The 22,422-nt window shown below is 40.4% G+C and overlaps 1 protein-coding gene across 5 annotated transcripts in view; it reads left to right on the forward strand.

Moving 5' to 3' along the window:
- Window positions 1–13,018, forward strand: part of LOC101164988 (phospholipid-transporting ATPase ID) — a 59,589-nt gene extending 46,571 nt beyond the window's left edge. For 3 of the 5 annotated variants that reach the window (XM_023960687.1, XM_023960689.1, XM_023960690.1), the window contains 9 exons: window positions 2,114–2,219; window positions 2,522–2,693; window positions 2,806–2,989; window positions 3,102–3,325; window positions 7,568–7,651; window positions 7,774–8,019; window positions 9,064–9,202; window positions 11,560–11,690; window positions 11,768–13,018. In XM_023960687.1, coding sequence (XP_023816455.1) covers window positions 2,114–2,219; window positions 2,522–2,693; window positions 2,806–2,989; window positions 3,102–3,325; window positions 7,568–7,651; window positions 7,774–8,019; window positions 9,064–9,202; window positions 11,560–11,690; window positions 11,768–12,028 — 1,547 coding nt within the window. In that variant the 3' untranslated portion in view covers window positions 12,029–13,018. The remainder of the gene's footprint in view (window positions 1–2,113; window positions 2,220–2,521; window positions 2,694–2,805; window positions 2,990–3,101; window positions 3,326–7,567; window positions 7,652–7,773; window positions 8,020–9,063; window positions 9,203–11,559; window positions 11,691–11,767) is intronic. The other 2 variants (XR_002874275.1, XM_023960688.1) reach the window with 2 other exon arrangements.
- The last annotated feature ends 9,404 nt before the right edge of the window (window positions 13,019–22,422 follow it).

The following is a 22,422-nucleotide window of genomic DNA, read 5'->3' on the forward strand; positions in this document are numbered from 1 at the left end:
TGGAAGGAAACTCAGGCGAGTAGCGATAAGCAAAGAGTCTTTAATTTCCAAGCAGGAAATAAACAGTTCAGGTCGTTTATTACTTCTTGCTAGCTTGGAGCTCTGGAGGTGCGTCGGCGTAGCAGCAGCTCGTAGCGTCTTGAGAGCTAGGCTGAGAGCGTGGCGCGGCTGGAGCGGAGCGAGATGTGCGGAAAGGATCACCGTGGACTGCCTGATGTCTTGGGGCCTGTGGCGAGCGAGGCGTGACGTGAGGCAAGGCTGGAGCGGAGTGTGACAAAGATCTCCCAGGAGGACACTCGTGGAATGGGAAACCTGAAGGCGGATCGATAAGCAAGGTAAGTAAAAGGCCAGGACATGAATCAGAACTTAGCTTGAGATTCAGACATGCACCGAGGTATGCAACGGACTGGCGATGAATGCTGGGCTGGATCTCCTTATGAAGGCAGAGAGGTGATGAGCAGAGTGTCCACAGCTGGTTCCAATCTTCATGTGCACAGAGAGAGGGGAGGGGAGGAGCACTGACAGAGGCCACCATGACACTTTGTGAGAACTGCATGTGACAACCAGTCTCCTCAAGTAGTAGAAGTAGTTGTAGTAGTTTAGGTAGTTGAACATGTTCCTGTTTAGTGAACAAATGTTTAGTAGTAGCAACTAGTGAATATCCTGACGTGTAATATGGGTTTATTTGATTCAGCTGCAAATTAGTTAGCTAAGCTAACTTAATAAACAAACAAGTTTATGATAGCAATGAAAATATGTTTGTTTTTGCACAGCAATGTCTTCATTATCATTTGTTATTTCAGTACTACTTTTACTCTATCAACTATTTAGACATTTTAAAACAGAAGTTGCACTGTAGTTTCTTTGTTTTGAGTAATAGTCTTCAGATTGCAGACGTAACTCCTACTCATCATTCTATTTGCCCTTGGCTCCACGATAATACAGTGCATAATAAACCCAAAGCTTGCCTAGTTTTACCTTGAAAAAAAGTTATTATCTTTCCATCTATCCTTCTCCTAAATCCAAGTTTTATCATTATGCTGTTTTTAAATTGTTTTATTTTAGGTAACAGCAATGATGGAAAACCTGGGAAATTTTAAACCAAAATATGATTTTTTGTAAAACTTTAGATTTACAAGTTTAAACACAGGATTGAGTCACACTAAATTATAAAAAAAATAGATTTAAGAAAGATTATGTTCATGATGCAAAGTGGTAAAGTGTAGCATTTGATTGTGGGAACAGCTAAGAAAGATATGTAACAGTGTATTAGCTGCTTTTTGGCAGTGGCTCAGGCGTCCAATGATCGAAGGGTCGGCGGTTTCGATTCCCGCTCTCCCCAGTAAACTATCCTTGTTTCCTTAGGCAAGACACTTCACCCTCCTTGCCTCCAGTGTGGCTTCACTGTGTGTGAATGTGAAGGCAAGACACTTCACCCTCCTTGCCTCCAGTGTGGCTTCACTGTGTGTGAATGTGAATGAATGTCCCGATGGTGGTCAGAGTAGGCGCAAACTGGCAGCCACGCCTCTGTCATCACAAAGTATGAATGAGGAGTGAATGAATAATGGACACATTGTAAGTGCTTTGAGCATCTGGAAAAGCGCAGATAAATCTAATCCCTTATTATTATTATTATTTTTATTATTATTACTGGCACCATGCCTCTGTCAGTCTGGCCCAGGGCAGCTGTGGCTACATCATTCACCATATGTGAATGAATAATGGGCCGTTGTAAGCACTTGGAGCGTCTGGAAAGCACAGATAAATCCAATCCATTATTATTATTAGTTTAATTTTTTTTTTAATGTTTAAAGATATGTAGGTCTATGTGTAATTTCTACATTTATCCAGTGTCTTGTATGATAAGGAAGTAATATTTGTAATAAATGATTCGTTTTTTTATACTGTACAATGTATGCCATGGATGGAAATGTGACTCTTTCTGCAGAATCCTCCCCATAAAATATTTAGATTCCTGTCAAATGATCAAATGGTAATGACATATGTGTCTGGAAATAACGAGTGTATGTGGTTTTTGACTCATGCCATTTAAATGTTGTTTTTTGCAAATATGAGTGATTATTTTAACCTCATGAATCCTGTGTTTGAATAGAAACAGCTGAAAATATCGGCTATGCCTGCAACATTTTAAGGGAAGATATGAACGAAGTGTTTGTTGTGACAGGCAATACTGCTGAAGCAGTCCAAAAGGAATTAAAGTAAGTCAACCAAAAATGAGTGATTTCATAGTTGTAATTTTATTGCTGTTTCATCATGTAACCACTGCTAGATACTTTAATTTCACAAAACTTTCATTTTCACATTAACAGTCAGGCTGTGAATTACTGTTTTTCAGTTCTTTACTGTATATCACCTAAAAAATACATTTCTTTTATAGTAATAGCAAAACATTTAGGTTGAATATTTACAAAATGAATTTAATCTAATTTTCTTATCAAAATTAATCTGAAGTATTTTTATGTGGATGTGGTCAAGACTAAATATGTTAAATATTTCATAGGTTCCTCTTGTTTGGTTTCAGAGAGGCGAGACAGAAAATGTGTCCACAAGCTGCAACAACGCCTTCTATGAAGAAATCTCATGGAGGCCTCTTTTGGCTCACTAAAACCAAATACCTGCAGGATGACAAAGTGGATGGAGAATATGGTTTGATTATTAACGGATCCAGCTTGGTATATAATATTGATAGTTGGAAGCTAATATATTAACAATGAATTATTGTATTGCTTATTGTCTAGTGTTTTAAAAGAAAAAAATATATAATTTACTGGACGGAATTTTCAGGCCTTTGCGTTGGAGGAGGATTTGGAGCTGGAGCTGCTGAGGACAGCATGCATGTGTCAGACGGTGATTTGCTGCAGGGTTACTCCTCTGCAAAAGGCCCAGGTGGTTAAAGCGGTCAAGAAATACAAGCAGGCAGTCACTCTTTCCATTGGAGACGGAGCCAATGATGTGAGCATGATCAAAAGTAGGTTTAATGACCACAAACCACTGATATACAAACTAATAGCTGCTTTTCATGAACAGAAAATCTGACCTGTTTTGCATATTTTGCTTAATTCATTGTTGTCTTCTTCCAGCTGCTCACATTGGTGTGGGTATTAGTGGTCAGGAGGGGATGCAGGCAGTTCTCTCCAGTGATTTCTCACTTGCTCAGTTCCGTTACCTCCAGCGCCTCCTGCTGGTGCATGGTCGTTGGTCTTACCTGCGGATGTGCAAGTTCCTCAGATACTTTTTTCTCAAGAACTTCACCTTCACCTTTGTGCATTTCTGGTATGCATTCTTTTGTGGCTTCTCTGCACAGGTATGTGGGATGCACCAAAAACAATGACTTCCTAGATACTCCAAATCCTTTGTAAATGTTTTATTGTAAACTGCAACACAGTAGTAGGTTTAGGGGCTGTCATCTGGACTCTGTTTTTAAGTTAGAAGACTTGAATTGACAAAGCCTCTTGGATAAGAGGTGAAACGTCTTCTAACTTAAAAACTAAGTCCAGATGACAGCTACTAAACCTACTACTATGATGGAATCAACCTGGATGAATGAGAGTCTTCATAGACATGTAAACTGCAAGCATTTTAATTTTACAGCTTTTTTTTTTGTTGGATTCAGATCCAATGTTTGCACACTTTCTGGCTAAAAACCTAAAAAAATGGAGTATCATGTTCCACACCTGATTAACAGAAGCCAAGCCATTATAGCCTTTATGGAAGACATTTGAAGTACTGTATTTTCAGTCGTATAAGCCGCACCAGAGTTGAAGTTGTAGGAGCAAAAAAAAAAACACATTAAACGAGAAAAAATCTACATATAACAACACTTTGGGAGAAAAGTGTAAGGGTTCTGAACAAATCTGCCAAGCCCAACTTAATGCTGTGTTCAAACTAAACGTGATTCACACATCAAATTCATGTCGTCTTTTGACGCACATCAAATTCGATGCTCAATGGTTATTTTAAAAAACATGTTCATAAACTAGACGCTCCTGTTGCTCGTGGGAGAAGCAACTGTCAAATTTTTAGCCTCATCAGTACATGGAAGCATTGACTGTATATCTCATTTTACATTGCACGGAATGCACAGATGACAATAGATCAGATTTTTTTTTTTTTTTTTTTAAGAGCTCTACAAAATAATCGTTAATCATGTCTCCATGTCTCCATGTCTGGATTGAGTCTTTTTTTAAGGTGATCTTTTACCTTGTACTGCAGGAGCAGCCTCTGAATTACGGCACTTTCCGCGGTACTTCTATGTCTCTGTGACTCAGTTTGATGAATTACTCTCGCTGATTCCAATTGGTAGCAAATACTGATACCCACACCACCAGTTCCCTCTAGTGCAGGGCGCCCATGCGCCCGCGAGCACCCCTTGTGGCGCCCGCAGGGAATGCACCCAAATCTTTTTTTTTTTAATTGAAGCAAATATTCAACAATCACGGCATGTCTGTCAATGACAACAATATCAATTCTGAGATAAAGGTAGACAAAAAAACAAATATAACTTAAAAAAAATAATCAATAAGAATAAGGGCCTCTTACAAAAGTTTAAATAGATCAAATAAATTACACAATGTCTGTGCATTCTTATGATTCATGTAATGTAAAGATTTAGAGAATAGGCTGAGACGGTTGAGTAATCCATTAATGTGAGGTTTCACCTTTAAGAATTTACAAGTATGAATAAAATGCTTTGAGATTACAATCAGTGCATTAATCAGAAAGTCCAGATTTGTGTCAATTAATTGTAATCGAATTTTAATTGTATTCCAATTTAAAGGGTTGCTGATGATATTTTTGGGTGATGATATTTTTGGATTTGAGCCAATTATGAAAAGAAGACCAACTCTTATACATGAAAACATTCAAAGAAAAGATGTTCCACAGTTTCTACATAATTTCCACGAAAGATACAAAGATCACTATCCCAGTTAAAGCGAGAATGTAAAAAAATGATTGGAAGGGTAAATATCATTTAACGGGAATGCTCCAAAAGTAGCAGTGCTCAAATCAATATATAGTGGCGATCTGGGGGTTCAGCTTTTAAGACTCATTCGAAGTGGGGAATCTTGGTTGTGTTAAATCGCTCACCATAAGTAAGCTGTGAGCAGAAGTGATGCTAATGCTGTTTGGCTGGCGGTGGGTGTGTTCAAAATAAACGGACAGATATGATTGTCCTCTAACTTATGTGAGTGTTGTTCTCAACAGTCCGGGGTTGTGCGTTGCATGGGGCACGGGTAGCAGGTTTGGACATGTCCAGTGGAGCTGCTACTAAGTAAAAGGATAGTGAATTAAGACTCGGCGCAACGGTACTTACCTGGATAGTAGAGGGTGGCGATTCAGTGCTTGCCATTAGTAATTGATGCACTTTAGTTCTGCTATCATGAAATACATGGCAGAGTATGGAACGGCCTGAAACTTGAGAATCGGCGCTCCCGCCTTTGAGAAAGAGGCGCATGTGGGTGAGGAGGAAAAGGGGAGGGGTAGTGAGTGCAGGTTGCGAGGTAAAACGGAGCACGGAGACCATTGCGCAACACCTGGATCATCGGGTGGCTTAAATTACTCAGCTCATCCTAATAATGTCATAATTTACTAACTATTGAAGACATTTTTAATACTTGTCTGTATTTTCCATAAACATTTATTTTTTACGGTTGTTTAGTTGTTTAGTTGGGTTGCACGGTGGCGCAGTGGTTAGCGCTCTTGCCTCACAGCAAGAAGGCCCTCAGTTCAAGTCCCGGCTGGGGGACATGTAAAAAAAAACACAACATCAATGGGGGACCTTTCTGTGTGGAGTTTGCATGTTCTCCCCGTGCATGCGTGGGTTTTCTCCGGGATCTCCGGCTTCCTCCCACCGTCCAAAAACATGCTACATAGGTTGATTGGCAACTCTAAATTGTCCATAGGTGTGAGTGTGAGAGTGAATGGATGTGTGATTGAGGATATTCCACCCTGCGACAGACTGGCAACCAGTCCAGGGTATCCCTTGCCTACGCCCAAGTGGCCGGGATAGGCTCTGGCAACCCCGTGACCCCGAAAGGGAATAAACTAAGAAGATGAATGAATGAATGAATGAATGTTTAGTTAGTGATAGTAACGTATAAATAAAGACAGCAGGTAATGCAGGCTGGAAAACAGCTGCACCCTTTCAGACCATAAATAGACAAGCGATCATTTGTTTATGAAAGTATTGAGGATTTTTACTGTTGGTGTTGCACAAAATTATAAAAATGCCAAATATTTTTTCATCACTGGAGTAATCCCAGTGATGAGTTCTGTGATTTAGTTTTTAATGTTTTATGAGACCTAAACATGATTTACACAATAACAGGTTTTTAAATAATCAAATCCCTCTGATACGTTTCACAAAGACACACACACAGGACCAGAGACACACACAAGACCAAAGACACACACACAGAACATTACACACCAAGCAGAAATGAACGTAATGCTAAAAATAATGTCAGGAGTTGAGCTATCAGAAAATGACAAAAGAGCAAAGAAAACAGAATAATTTGATTTATTATTTCTAATTATTAATATTTCCTGGCTTTGTTTGTTCATATTTGCATAATTTTGACAGAATATAATTATTATTCTGGTATAATATTTGTCTATTTTTATTCACATTTATGTTTAAAAAGTTAAAGTTAAGTTACAATTTTAAAGGTTTAAAAGTTTAGCTTTAGTGTGTTCAATAAATGTTTATCTTTTTCGGCCCAAAACCTAAAGTGTGTTTTGGATTCAGGCCCCCTCTGCAACAGAGTTTGACCCCCCCTGTAATACGAGTCTAGAAAATTCATGCATGTTTTTATGTGTAAAATGAGCAAATAAAAATAGGGCACACACAAGGACGTCCTCAAATTTTGTTTGTGTGTGTGCGTGGGGGGGGGGGGGGGGGGGGGGGGCTAGGAGGTTTTTAGTAAACAGGTCCTGTGGCGCCTTTCATACCACTTAGTGTCCATGAAATAGCCCTCAGTCTCAAAAAGGTTGGTGACCCCTGCTCTGGTAGTTGTGGAAAAATAATGGTTATTTGAGACTATATATGTTTAAAAAAATCCGATATAGGTCGCTTCTGAGTATAAGTAGGCCAAACTATGCAAAAAAATACAAAATGCAACTTATACTCCAAAAAATGGGGTCAATCTACAAATTGTCGAAAGCAGTATTCTGTTGAGCTTAGAATAACTGTAGCTAGAAAGATCAAGATCAAGCACATCTGGCTCCAATATCTAAATATACTGAGTTGCTGTTGGTTTTTATGTTTAAAAGCTGACCAGCAACAACAAAAAAATATCTTCCATTATTCTAACTATTTTCTGGCATTCTAAACTGGAAGTGCTCTGGTTGCTGTCAAATCTTTTCAGAATTCATTCATACATTTATATATAATAAAAAAGTGATTCCCAAGAAACATGTTCATCATCCGTTCAAGTGCCAGATAGAGAAGAACAAATAAAGCATGAATTACATCAGGTTTTTCTCCATAAATGCTTTGAATATTTAATTATGGTTGACATCAATTCAACTGACATTTTTTTTGTAGCCTGTGTATGATGACTGGTTCAGTACTTGCTACAACCTGGTCTACACAGCCCTCCCTGTACTTGCCTTGAGCCTCTTTGATCAGGTATGCAAAATGAGGAAAACTCTTCAAAATATCCACAGTCAAAAACTTCTCTTGACCTAAAACTGTTTCTCCTTTCATGTCCTTGTTTTGTAATTTTTCTCTCTTCACCACCTTTTGTGCAGGATGTTAACAGTCACTGGAGCTTCTATTATCCCAAACTCTACACTCCAGGCCAGCGGAACATGTATTTCAACAGAACATCTTTTTTGCTCTGTATTATGCAAAGCTGCTACAACTCCCTCATCCTGTTCTTTATCCCATATGCGGCCTTGCACGACACAGTCAGACAGGATGGCAGAGAGATTGCAGATTATCAGTCTTTTGCTATTTTGCTGCAGACCTGTCTTATCATTGTGGTGAATGCACAGGTGAGAAATTCAGTTCACATCCACAAAGTGTTTACACTTACACAAGAATCAAAAACTCCTATGATAATTTGACCTGATTTTACACCATATATAATATAAATTATAAATAGATTATATGCATGAGCATGTATTTTGAGTAGGTATTGGTTTATACCATGGTCCAAGTAAGTACTTGATTTGAATCGGCTGCTGGATGTGGTTTAAAAAGTTATTATTCACAGTGATAACGTACACCTAAAAACAAGTTCTAGTCACAAAGCCCAAATGTTCTGTACCATTACGCTTGCTTCTTTGAAACAAATGTTTGCTTCATCAACTGGACTAAACAAGCAGTGACATTGTGACGATCAGCATATACATTGCTCTCCTTTGCTGCTGCAGCTGAGAGCAGCAGCAAAGGACAACGCACCATGCAATGGTGCGTTGTCATGTTACTGTGACAACGCGCAGCACCTAATATTAAATAGTCAACTTTTTGTTAAAAAATGATGTAAACCAAAAAAATAACAAGAAAAGAGTACTTAAGAATAATTGAAAATGTATTTCTTTTGTAAGTGACCATGATATAACCTACATTTATTGATATTGACATTATTTGCGTCAGACGGTTCAGGCTCCTACAGCGTTAATTAAGTTCTGATAATTCACACTTGGACAGGCATTAAACCAGGGGTCTGCAACCTTTAACACCAAAAGAACCACTTGGTCCAGTTTCTTACTAACCAAAACCCAATAAGAGCCGCAAAGTCCCACTTCACTGTTTACTACCAAGCCATTCATTTGTAGCTTTTAAATATTTATAATAATTAACTTTTAGCTATTATTTTTTTTTTCTATATATAACAATTCTAATTTATTTTACTTTAGACAAAAGGACATAACAGATTCTTTCAAAATAAAATACATTTTGGTTCAAATAACTGACAAAACTGTTTTTTCTTTAAAGCCAAAGAGCCACAATGAAGTGACAAAAGAGCCTCGCATGGCTCAGGAGCCTCAAGTTGCAGCATCCTGTTATAAACTATCCATCCTAATGTTTTTCAGATCTTTCTGGACACCTGGTACTGGACAGGGATAAATCACTTTTTTTTGTGGGGCAGCATGGCAGCCTACTTTGCTCTAACATTCACCATGAATAGTAACGGGTTGTTTTTCATCTTTCCCACCATGTTTCAGTTCCTTGGTGAGTTTTGGCTAACAGTATGCTGCTCAATTGAGTGATGTGAGATTATAACAATTACAACTACAAATGCTGTGGAACTACAGACATAGAAATACTGTTTTATTCACAGAAAAACCCATGAAAACATGTTTCAAATCATGTTAATGTTTTTATTTTTAAGCATTTAAATAAAATAGTGTGCACTTTGATTTTTTTTTTGTTATTAATTTTACTCTTACACAAAGTTCGTTTTTTTAATGTTCCAGTGACGCTTATTTTACCCACTTCTGTTCTTCAATTCACCCACAGCGTGTACTTCATCATCCATTTAGAAAACCCACTCCGATAAAAATAGTTTTTGGTGTTTTTAACATGTGGCATTTTTCTCATGATTAGAGGACATATGTATAAAAAAAATAAAGCTGAAAAAAGCATTTCTGATTATGTCTTTATTCAAATCTTTGTGAATCAGAAGCAGATCAAACACTGTTTAAAAAAGCTTGTAGCTGTGATGTAGAAGCTACAATGAGGTGCCACAAGCTCCCTACTTTCTTGGTTTTCCTCATATGAGTTGGCACATGGCTTAGAACTGTACGGATGGATAGGTTCAATATTGCTCGCCATTTTTGTTGCACTGGTAATGTTAGGTTGGGGTTGTGAGGGGCGGTAAGGTAGCGGGAGAGCTTGTAAACAAAAACCTCTCAGCAATGGGAAAGGGAAAGGGTGGTTGCTCTGCACAAATGCCAACGGTCATGGCCACAATTTTCTAATTTACTCCTGCCGCTCTGCAGAAATGATGTTCTAAGGAGTATTCTGACTGGACATGTTTGGCTCACTTAAAGTGTACCAGAGTTCGTATCCCGTGATAATCCGAAACAAATTTCAGTCTGAATACACCCAAGCAAACCCTGGTCCGGGAACAGGAACTGCTCTCAGACCAATCTTTTGAGGTGGTCTCTGTTAGTTTCCTATCAGACTGAGCTTTGGTTCACTCTGAAATACAATCCGTTCCCAGAGCAGAACAACTGGACCGAAATGGCCACCGTAGCCGGTGATCACGTGATCTAAACACAGTCAGAATGTAGCAATAGATGAGCCGTGGACAAATCTATAGCAACGATTGTCGTATTATCAAAGAGAAAAAGAGTCCAACTCCTTACTTGTTACTTTTAGTTTAACACAGCTGAAAATGGTTTTTACATGCTTTTCTGTGACATAATCCTAAAAGCTGCCTTGTAGATCCTCAAAGCAATGCCATAGCACCACACCGATGAGACACACCAACTTATTGAAATTTGATTGGATGAATGCAGGCTCATCTAAACAACTTTTAACGTGATGCACATTGCTTCCCGCTGTTTACCTCACAATTTATATGTCATAAACACTTATTACTGCACCTTCTTAGACGTCTTATTACCAGTAACTGCCTTACAGCATGGCACGACCGGACCAAAATAGCAGTAAAAAGTGTTGTGCCTGGCGTTGATACAGTCGTTTAAAATTGGTCAACAAAATATAAAGTTTCAATGAACAACCCGGAGAAAGACTGGAAAGCACAGGACTTCCATAATTTCTGTTTCTAGTTGCTCTGCTTTGCCCTTGTAATTCCTGACCAATGTAAACATTTTTATTCACATGGTTTTGTTTACTAGCTTTGGTTTGAATCAGGAAAGGTCAGTTGACTGCAGTCTGAATACAGATCTGACACAAGGTTCAGGACTCAATCCAGACCAGATTAACCATTGTGCAAACCCAGGTACTTTAACATTGGGAGTGGGGTCATCTAGACGGACTAGACAGTGTGCTGAACCTTTTTTCTCCAATGATTTGTGAAGCTCACTGGTGTCCATGGATTACATGAAATCTTTCCACCTTTATTCACCTTTGTCATGGTAGGGAGAACACATCAATGTAAGGGTGGGGTCACCTAAGATAGCACAAGGGTTAAGTGGACTAAGTCATGAAAAAACGGTTTTCCCAGTCTGAATACACCCCTAGAAAACACTTGTTTTTTTTTTTGGACCAAAAATGGCATACTCATAATCAGAACACTGTGAACACTTTTCAAAAAAATAAAAAATTATTGGAGGGGGACTTTAAAAGGTGTTTTATGCTGTTAAAAACTTCACTAGATATTTTTCAAAGAATCAGGATTTGCCTGTCCTGTGTATCCACAGCAATTGCTCCGGTTTAAATACTAAATCATCATACACAGATGTTGCCGGGCCTTTGTCTGTATCTATCATTTTATAATGTATAATTTTTAAATTTGTATTTATTTAAAATGCAAGAATAGAATATAGACGATTTTTTATTATGAGTTTATACAGCACTTTCTTTTTTATAAGATATCAATAAAAGTGTTTTTGTTTCAGGCACAGGAAGGAACTCTTTGAACCAGCCAAACACATGGCTGATCATATTCCTCACATGTCTTTTGTGCATTCTTCCCATTGTGGCTCTACGATTTATTTTCATACAAACTTCTCCAACAATCAATGACAAGGCAAGAAAGCACCTGGCACAAACCACGATGAATTTTTAGGCATTTTTCTTAACTCATGTCCTTCTTCTTTCTTTAAGGTGAGATACAAGATGCGAAGGGATGAAATACCAGCAATTTCCCTACGCCCCCCAGCTACCAGGCGTGTCAGCAAACGCTCAAGCTATGCCTTCTCCCATTCCCAAGGCTATGGTGATCTGGTGACTTCCCAAAAGTTCCTGGACAAGAAAACCCCAAGACGACCTCTCCTTTTTGGCCAAAAAGACCATCCCCTTGCAGAAAATCAGCCACAGCTGTTTCGTACAATTACTGAGGAGCCAGAAGAGCCACAAAGTTGTTAGTTAAGACCAAAATGTAATCAAAGATTACAGCTATAACAATTTAACATGGTGTTTTTCATTATAAGTGTATGTTTAGGTAATGCAGTTAGAATCACTGCTGGTAACCTTCTTTTTATACCAATTTTTAAATAAAATTGAGTTGCAAACAATCAATCTATAAATTTACATTATGCTACTTTCACACCAGCCTCAGAAACTAGCATTTAAGCAACCGATTCCAGTAAAAAGTCTATGTAAACTCGCACATATGATAATTTTTGGCTTCTTTGTCACATTCACACAGCTTTAAGAAGTTTTAAGACTTTTTTTGGGCTCTAGGTATGGGTGGCCACGGAACGCGCTTTTTCAGGCTTCGGCATTTAAAACCTGGTGTTTATGCGTCGTTACATTTTCGTTACCATTTTTGGGCTCTACATAAATTGAACGCACGCTGAGAGTTGAACCAAGTCAAACTTTGACCAATCAGAGACTCGGATGTGGTAGTGACATATGGATGGTGTCTTTTTTAATATGGAAGTGCCAATCATTTGAAAACTGATCAAGGTGAAGAAATTAATATTTGTGGTTTGTTCCAGAATTATAAGACCCCAAGTCTTTCATATATTTTAGAATAGAGATGTGAAAGAAAAAGCCTTGAGCATTTCACATCAAGCCTCTTCCTACTACAGTGACAGTCCATCAGTTAAAAGTGCGTTCAAGAACCCACAATAAGCGTGTTCTCGAATGCAGCACTAATGCCCTGTGTGTTTTTAAAACTGGACATGATGAAATAAACAAGAGTCAAAAGAATCTTTACTGATCTAGCATTACTAAAGCTATTAGTAGATAACATGTTGATAGTTCAGCTGGAAAATTTAGAAAAAAATGTTTGTGTATAGAATTGGAGAGTTTTGTTCGTTTGAAAACTTAATCTTTATGGTAAAAAATATAGCTTTCTAAGTTTATTCAAATGAGAGCCTTTTATAAAAAATAAAGTAATCAAAGTTGTAATTTGTTTTGTCTTTTTTGTTAACATTTACAGTATTTACGAAAGTCTCAGAGCCATGGACTTTCGTAAATCTGATGTGAGTGCATCAGATTATTGCAAAACTTAAAAGCCCTTTAATGTTAAACATAAAAAGTCATGAAAAAACAGTTTTTTTCATGCTTTGTAACACAACCTTGTTCTTACATCTAGTTCATTTCCGTCTTGTTCCAGTAGCTCACTTTCCATCAGGGTGCTCTGGTTCCCCAGCATCTGATGCAGATCTTGTTTGGCCTGAGCCATCTATGGCATGTTATATGTTTTTATTAGACAAAATGCTGAACATTGGGACCCCTGTAAGTGTTTGTTAATTGGCCCCAGGAAAGCTAGCAGCATCCCTGCTCATGCATAGGTCCGTACCCAGCCTTGTACAAGGACACTGACTGAAGGCATTTCCAGGCAGGTGTATTTCTGCTACCAGGCACGTGCACACATAGGCCCTAGGGGTGCTTGAGCATCTGCCTATTTTTGCCCAGTACTAAAAAAAGCCCTAATGCCCCTTTTTTTTTAAAGTTTTTTTTATATTAACATTAACAAATTTCTGTTAGAGTTGCAAGAAAAAATCATGGCTACAAAATCCCCTCTGTATTCTATCGTACCCGTTTGCTTGTAACCCGAGGGTTCTTATCTGTCACTTCTGTCTTTGCGGCTCCACTAGGACTTAGAGTTGAGCCAAGTATAAAAGTAAAGAAGTGCTGATTTGTATTTTAACACCAAAACGTGTCTGTGATTTTACTGATTTAATGATAATAATAATAATAAATTTTATTTAGAATGCGCTTTACATTTTAGATAAAATCTCAAAGCACTACAATGGAGGCAGAAATAAAAGTGGCCTCTGGGGCCGGCGTCTGGGGGTGGGGGGCCTGGGCTTGCTCCGGGGGGGGGGGCGACGCTTTCTGGCTCCTCTCTCTCTGTGTGGGGTGGGTGGTGCTGGGCCTGGGGTGTCGGCGCCTCCGGGGGTGGGGCCCCTGGGCTGGGTGGCCCTGGCCCCTTTGCTGGGGGGGGGGGGGGCTGGGGGACAGCTGTTTGACCACCGGGGGATAGTCTACCAGCTGTCCCCAACTTACTCCCTTCCTCATATAACCTCATATTAGGGTGAGGGGGTGGGGGGTCTAGCCTGCGATGCACCTTGGGGGGGGGGCTACTTGGCAGTGGCCCTCCTCTTATGGTTGCCGTATGGAGTGGGCCCCCCCTCTTTCGGTTTTATTTGCACCTTAGACATGTAGGGTCCTTGGTAGGGGGGGTGCTTGGACATCACTGCAAGCAAGCAGCAGATGTCCTCCTGGCACCCTACCCGCCAATTTTAACCGCACCTTAGACATTTAGGGCCCCTTGGTGGGGAGGGTGAGGGGACATCACTGTGAGTAATAAGGAGATGTCCCCTTAGTGCCCTACTCGCCAATTTTAACTGCACCCCCCGTAGTACACACACCCCTCCCCTTTCAATATATACATTCCAACATAAACACACACACATGCACACACACACCCTCTCAAACACACATACACGCACACACATTTTGCAAGGAAGGTGGGACCTGGATCCATCTGTCCCCTACCCCTTCCCTGGTGGGGGGTGCGGGCCCCTTGGCGATGGCGGCCGTGTCCCTTGGGTGCCGGCTCCCTGGGCCCTGCGGTGCTCTCTCTGCACGGTGGGGGGGTTCATATTACACCTGAGCCGGGGGTGTTCGTGTCCCTGGGGGGTGGGTCCTGGTCCTTGCCCCTGAGCGCTGGGCCCTGCCAAACTTCCAACATGGCCGAGCCTGGTCGGGCCATATTTATAACACCCCTTGTGGGCCACCCTTTTTTCCCCGGGGTTCCCCCCTCCTGGGCGGGGGCGGCGGGCCCCTGCCTTGCTCCTCCCTGGACCAACCGTGGGCCGGGTGGGTGGTGGCCTGGAGTGCGGAGCGTGACTCCCTTGGGGGGTCCTGGCTCGTACCTGGGGTTGGGGCGGGGGGATGCCCGGAACTCCTGGGTGGTGGTGGGGTGCTCGTCTGGGGCTGTGGGCGTCCTTCTCCGGTGGGGCCCTGCGTTGGGCTCTTCCGGCGCGGCGGGGGGGCTGCTTTCCTGGCTGGGCTGGGGCGGCGCTCTCTTTCCCTCCGCGCCTCCCTGCTCTCTGGCTCTGGGGGCCTCGCGGCGGTCCTGCTGGCCCTGGCCTGGGTGGCGGTCTTGGTCGCCCGGGGGGCGGTTGTTCCCTGCCTGTTCCCGTGTGGATTTGGGGGAATTCCGGCTGCCGCTGCTGCTGCGGCGGGGGTCTGGGTGTGGGGGTGGCTGGGCGCTCCTCCTCCTTCTTTTCACATTCCACCATCCATTTTAGAAGAACATAAACACTCACCTGAGCACAGGTGTTAGCTCACCTTTGCACTTATAGTTTGCATGATTGAATGAATGAAAGATTTCACACTAGTTGGTTTAAAGGCATAGGTATGCGTTTGTGAACACTATCTGTTTTGTGTACATGTTGATATGTGAACATCTTTTGCAGCTAGCAGGTGTGTTGATAATATTCGAGTGTGTGTGAACAGGCCCCGCCCTTTTTGTACTACATTTGAACTGTACCGTAATGATAAACAACCAGTAAACCTGTCTGCTCTATGCTGCTTCATGGTCTTACCCCACCCCCCCCATCTCACTATCACCCCCCCCCCCCCCCTTCTGACATCCCTCCCTCTTCTTCCCTTCTTTCCTTTTCCGTCCGGTCCAACACCAAAGATTTTCAATCATGGTTGAAATGAATAAAGTTTGGCCTCAATTACAAAAGGGGTTTTTAGTCACACCTTTGGTTTGTCTGAAGATTAATAACCCCTCTTGTTAAAGTAAAATATGTCCAACACAAGAGGCCCTCAGCTCTCATCTGCCTGCCTAGCTGTTGGACAGGACAAGTAAAAAAAAAAAAAAAAAAAAAAAAAAGTGGTTTACAATAAGAACAAAGTAAGACAAAAATAAAACAACAATGAAAGTACTAAAAAGCATTATTAAAAAGGAAGCCTTTTAAGCCTTTTTTAAATGTGCCAAGGCTTTGTGGGGCTCTGAGGGATTGTGGAAGATTGTTCCAGAGTCGAGGGGCAGCAGCCTGAAAGGCTCTGTCTCCCATAGTGGTTAGCCTGGTCCTTGGCTGATGAAGGCAGTATGTGAAATTGGAACGGAGGAGTCGTGAGGTGGCTTGCGGGAAAAGGAGCTCACTGAGGTAGGCAGGGGCAGTTCCATGGACACATTGGTAGGGGAGGAGACAGAGTTTGTATTGAATTCTGGAACGAATGGGTAACCAGTGAAGTGACTGAAGGACAGGAGTGATGTGGTAAAATTTGCGTCTCCTTGTCAGGACCCTAGCAGCGCAGTTTTGGATGTGCTGGAGCTTTTCCAGGCTCCTGCCAGGAATCCCAACAAGGAGAGCATTGCAGTAATCTAGTCTGGAGGAGATAAAAGCATGGATTAGTTTTTCTGCATCAGACTGCATGAGGGGCGGAGCTTTGCAATGTTTTTCAGATGGAAAAAAGAGACTTTGGAGAGGTGACGTACATGATGATCAAATGTTAGGGTAGAATCGATTTTGACACCAAGATTTATCACAGGATCTGATCTCAAAAGTCAAACTAAGCTCCTACCCCACATTACTCACTGCCTTTTTCACACGAGAGCAATATCAGCGCTCTTGAGTTGTTTGTAAAGGTCAGCCATGATCCCACAGTATGAAACAGGAACGGGGACTGTCCTGTTGTATAAATAGCCTCCATGAGTAACATAGGCTAATGATAATGTATGTATAGCGGTCTCACCATTTTTCCTCTTAAAACTATCTTAAAAACAAGATGTCCCACATTTACATCTTTGTAACCCTTGTGCTATCCTAGGCACTTTAACATTGGGAGTTGAGGCATCTGGACCCACTAGACAGTGCTCTGAACCTTTTTTCTTCAATGACTGGTGTCCATGGATTACATGAAATCTTTCCACCTTTATCCACCTTTGTCATGGCAGGAATAACACGTCAAAGTAAGGGTGGGGCCATCTAAGATAGCACAAGGGTTAAGGTTAAGAAATCTAGGAAATGTTATGGTCTCTAAATCCATGTTTGCGTAATGTCACAGGAAGAGACTAAAAGATGACAAAAAGAAAAAAAAGCAATAAAAAAAGTCAGAAACTAATAGAAAGGAAATCCTAAATACTGACAAACACGGCAGCAGCAACTGGGAGCTCCTGATAGGATTACATAACCCCCACAAGGCCGGATTTCAGGTGAAAAGGAATAGCCTGGTTTCACTGACTGACCTATGTAACAGGACACAACCAGCTAAACTTCAAGAGGAGAATCTCATTCAAGACAGTCCAGCTTGGACAGATAACATGCTGCTGCCTCTGCCAGGCAACAAGATTCTGATATGGGGGACCAGCTTTGGTGTCAGACTGAAGTGGGGGTTGAAATGTGAAGTTCCAGTATTGCCTAAAGGTCTGTAGACAAGATTAGTAAACTGGTTAAAAGGTTAAGCATTTGATTTTTTTATACCAGGTCTTGGAAGTTTATTTGGTGGCCTAGAAGTGCAAATCACACCAACAAAACAATAAACGTGAAAATATAGATCAACGGTTTAAAGTCCCCCCATGACAATTAAAAACAAAAAGTTCCTAGTGGGGTTTTAATTATGATAAAGCTTTTAACCAAAATTTCACAACCTGAGTGTCTTAAAAAGCCATATTTCATGTTTATCTGAAGTCACTGTTTCCAAAATCTCTTCTACATGAGCGTGGCCGTTGGTGCTGAGCTGAGTACCTCCGCCCTTGTTCCCCCCTTTCTGATGATGATAGTTGTATGTTACGTCCCTCTTCAGAGAGGAGGGAGAAATGTGCAACATAAAGAAAATTAAGATAACCAGGCAGGGTTAAGGTTGGCCACACAGCCGTTTATTCTGTGACACATAAAAATCAAATGGGACTAAAGGAAAATAATCGGCAAGACACCAAAGAGGGGAATAAACAACGGTATAACTTAGATTCTCAGACTTTATAGCAAGACAACCAAGACAGAAATACAAGACCCCAAATTATTTAAAATGCAAATAAAAAGACCACAAGAGTAAATACAACAAAAGGACAAAACCAGAATCAACTAAGGGGAAAAACCAGAGACTTTCACAAGCAAAGGCCAGGCAGGGGCAGGCTGAAGAACGAATTCCCACTCAGGAATCCAGCCGCCACTGGAGCAGAGGATCCTGGGAGCTTTTAAAGCTTCCCTCCAAGCCAGGCGATTGGAAGCAGCCTCAATCCACTGCAGAGGGGGCGGAGTCAGCAGCTGTGTAGGAGCTGGGGAGTATACCACAAAGCAGGTTATGCTAGCTCCCACGGTAAGTTTGAGGCTAAGGAAGTTGATAACCTCAGCTTTCGGTTCCAGAAATGGAGGGATGTTTTGGGGTATGTCAAGTTGCCATGGAAACTCATGCTCTGAACATAACCTGGTCCGGAGCAGGTTTAGTTGAAAGTTAGTTTGTTTTCAGAGAGGTGAAGCAGCATGGCGTGTCCATTTGAAAATGATTTAGTGGATGAAGTAGCTCAGATAATACTTTTTCCACCGTGAGAGGGTGATAAGACCACATATGGATTAAAAAGATTATATATATTTTAAATATATTATATATTATATAAAGAAATCTTCCGCTTTTAGATCTTTCCATCCGTGCGTGTTCTGGAGTCGAGAGTGGTAAAGCAAACCAAGGATTCAACCGGATTAAAAATACACAAAGTCAAAAGACCTACAGACGCATAAGTTACATGCAAATTACTTGCAGGTTTTCCTGAGAACTGTAAAGTCCGTCCAAAACAGTCTTTTAAACATGTGTTGACACTCCTCCTTCTGGAAACATCATGGCCGCTGGATCTCCGCCCCGGAACACTCTGATTCGTCAGCCGGTATCCCTCGTGCTTCCACCGGCCAACAGATGAAGGTTGCCAACTCCAGATCCGCTCCGCCTTTCCAGGGGTGGGGGCATTTCTCCGGCGCACACAATCCAACGATCAAAAGAGTCCTCATCTGGTCCAAAATAAATCATACCAGCCAAACGAATACTCCATCACCGGCACGAGATCAGAGGTCAGCTTCATCCTCCACATGAGAACACGAATCTGAACACTTTCCCAAGGATAAGATGTTCAACCCAGATAGTAGAAATGTAGTCCATGACATATTTATTGCGTCTCTGGAAACTCCTAGATTTGCACAAAGAAGTCCTAGTTGCTGCTACAACTATAAAGCATAACTGAAGGTCACTGGAGAATAAGTCCTGATGAGTTCAAAAGGAGTTCACTTTACACTAAAGACAAAACTGCAATATAATAAAGAATAAGATCTAAAAACATACATTTTCTATAGGATGTTGGAAAAATAAACTTTTTACTTTGATCTAACTTAATTATTTGCTTCAGCTAAGATAAATAATTTTTTGAGTCAGCTTAAAAATAACACGTAGTTTTCAGACAACTGTTTTCTTTTCATTCAAATTAATTCAATTAAGTAGGTGTAACTTTGGTGCTGCTGTTAGCGCGGCACCGCAAGGGATTCTGGGATACCATTCCCTTTGCCTGTCTGGACGGGTTTGGGTGTAAGTGTGGGTTTTTGACCAAATGAGTTTAGTTGTTTAGCTGTTTTACTGTGTTTTGCCGTGTTATTTTGTCCTACTATGCTAAAGCCTCTGCACCATGAGTGAGAGGGAGGGAGAGGATGATGAGTTTATATAGTACCTCTACTAGTCCACAATGTGATGACAATGTTGAAAAATTCCTATTTCAAATTATGTAATCTATACATGTCGTTTTGTTCTTTTTATTGTTACACAAATGAGTATATCTGCCGGCTCAAACTTAAACATATGAGAGTTCAAGAATTATAATTAATTAAGATGGAAATATGACATTTAGTTAGATAAATATGTGAATTTGAGTTGTATAAACAATTATTGAGTTTTATAGACGTAGGAAATATATATATATATATATATATATATATATATATATATATATATATATATATATATATATATATATATACATATATATGAGTCACAAGGAAAATGGAAATAAGATCAGAAACTCGTGCGTTTAATTCGTCTGTTCTTTTTCTACCCGCAGAAACTCTTTTTGCTGATGCAGCAGTGTTACTTTTTTGATGGTCCTATAATCTTCATACGCCGTCATTAAAATGTCCAACTCCATCTCACTAAAGTATAGCGCTCCTTTTCACCACGCGTTTCCATGGTGACTCCGGAAATCGGCGATCCATTGAGAATGTCTTTATGTAAATGCCTTGCACGTGCATTAACCCAGGGTTATCAAGTTGAGCGTAATTACGCCAACTCATATCCGGTCTTTTGGAACCGACATACCCCGAATAAGCAAGTTCAGGCGGATTTCAGCCGGAGTTCAGGCTTAAAGTCAGGCTAGTTTAAACATGCTTCCCGGAATACCCCCCTGGACTTCTGCAGGAGCTATAACATGAGCACATACACACACCCAAAACAAGCAGACACTAACATTGTGTCTTGCATAAGTGAAGAGTTTGACACAAGGGCCTGACAAATGACAGTCTCTTGAGGACTTTGAGAAGCCCATAGAAAATTCTTTTAATTACAATATAATTTAGGCTGTATTGCACCAGTAAGCAGCACTGGCTGTGGCTCATGAATGATTTTATGCTAGCACGTGCAGATTGTTGAATTCACTTGCACAGCAAAAAAAAGAAATGGTGTAAAGAAAGTCACTATTCTCACTTAATTTTAGAAATACATGCGTAACCCAGGTTACTAGAACTTGTTAGAAAGAGAAGTTTTTTCAGAGGGCAGAGGGCGCTGTAGGTTGGGAAGCCAGAACTTGCGCAGAGGGATACGTGAGTTGTGTGATCTGGACCTCAGAGACTGCTGAAAGAGAGCGTGAGCGAGTTGTCCCCGTTCTTTTATCTGTTTCCTTGGACAAAACGGTTATCTTTTTACCTAGACAACAAAATATTTGTTTAAATTGACAAATGATTTGGTGAGTCAGATAATTGATTATTATATAATCGATATTTTCTTTTCATTTTGTTCATTATGAAATTGTGATTTATTATTATTATATTATTTTGATACTGTTTTTTATTTGTAAGATAATTGCAGTAAAAATGACATTTTGACTTTAGTTTCTTGAGTGACTATGAACTGAGCTTATGAGCCACGAGGTGCCGTTAGCAAGCTAACCCTCGTGTGAACTAGCCGCATTCCACAATGTGCAGTATGTGTTAGCGTGACCAAATTTAAGGGCTGTGACTGAACTGTATGTATATATTTATATTTTTTATTTTGTATTGCACTTGCATGACAGGTCAGGTTTTTTTCTTTGTGTGATTTACCACAGTCGCGAGTGTCAAGTTCCCACACACAGCAGAGAACGGAAGTATGGTGATGGTGAGCCACCCAACTGGAGTCTGAACACGAACAACCGTAAAAGAACCTTGGAACCCTGATCGCTACAAGGGAGAAATTGAACACTGCGGCTGTGTCCGAATTCCTACCCTAATCCCTAACTATAAACCCAATATAGTGCCAATATTACTGCCACCACCTGGTCCGAAGGCGAACTACTTCTATTTAACGCGGATTATGACACACATTTTCCAAAATAGAAACCTAATAAATATGAACATTTTACGAAGACTATTTATAAGTCTGCTGGGTTCTGATCATGGAAAACGTGGCTGATTCATGAATAATAAAATCACAAACACATTGGTTTAGATTTAATGTATTTGTTCAGAAATAAACCGCCAAGTTATTAGTCCATGGCAATGTTTATTTTTTACTTTTTTACTTTTACGGAGGAGGCATTTTTTCTGTAGTTTTCTCTTCCACCTTACTGAAAATGGCTGAATATGAATCTGTCCATGTTCCTGTTGGCAATAATTCAACCGTTTTTCGTGAGATCAAACCGAAAACGAGCAGATATGCATCATCACGGGGCGGCATGGAGAAGCAGATGTCTCAGAAAATTTCCTCTGGATGCCCTGACCAGACATGAACAACTTGTGAGTTAAACTTAAAGTTGTTGTTTTTTTAGTTAAACTTAAGCAATTGTTACTAATTGTGCTCAAGGTTACACAATCTGGGTAAGAGTTTAACATTCTTTTTCAACACTGGGTTATGAGTTGTACAGTCTAATTACATGAAACACTTGCGAGTTCAAAGTTTTGTATTTTTTATTCAGTCAACCCATATCAATTGTTTTAAACAAAAATACTTTCATTTTTTTGAATGAATATGAAAATCCAAAAACCCAATGAAAAATGAAATGAATGAAAAAAAAACATGAGATTTTCCAGCATTCAAAAATACTTGATAAACTAAAATGTAAG

This window comes from Oryzias latipes, chromosome 12 (genome assembly GCF_002234675.1).
Source record: "Oryzias latipes chromosome 12, ASM223467v1".
Lineage (NCBI taxonomy): Eukaryota > Metazoa > Chordata > Actinopteri > Beloniformes > Adrianichthyidae > Oryzias > Oryzias latipes.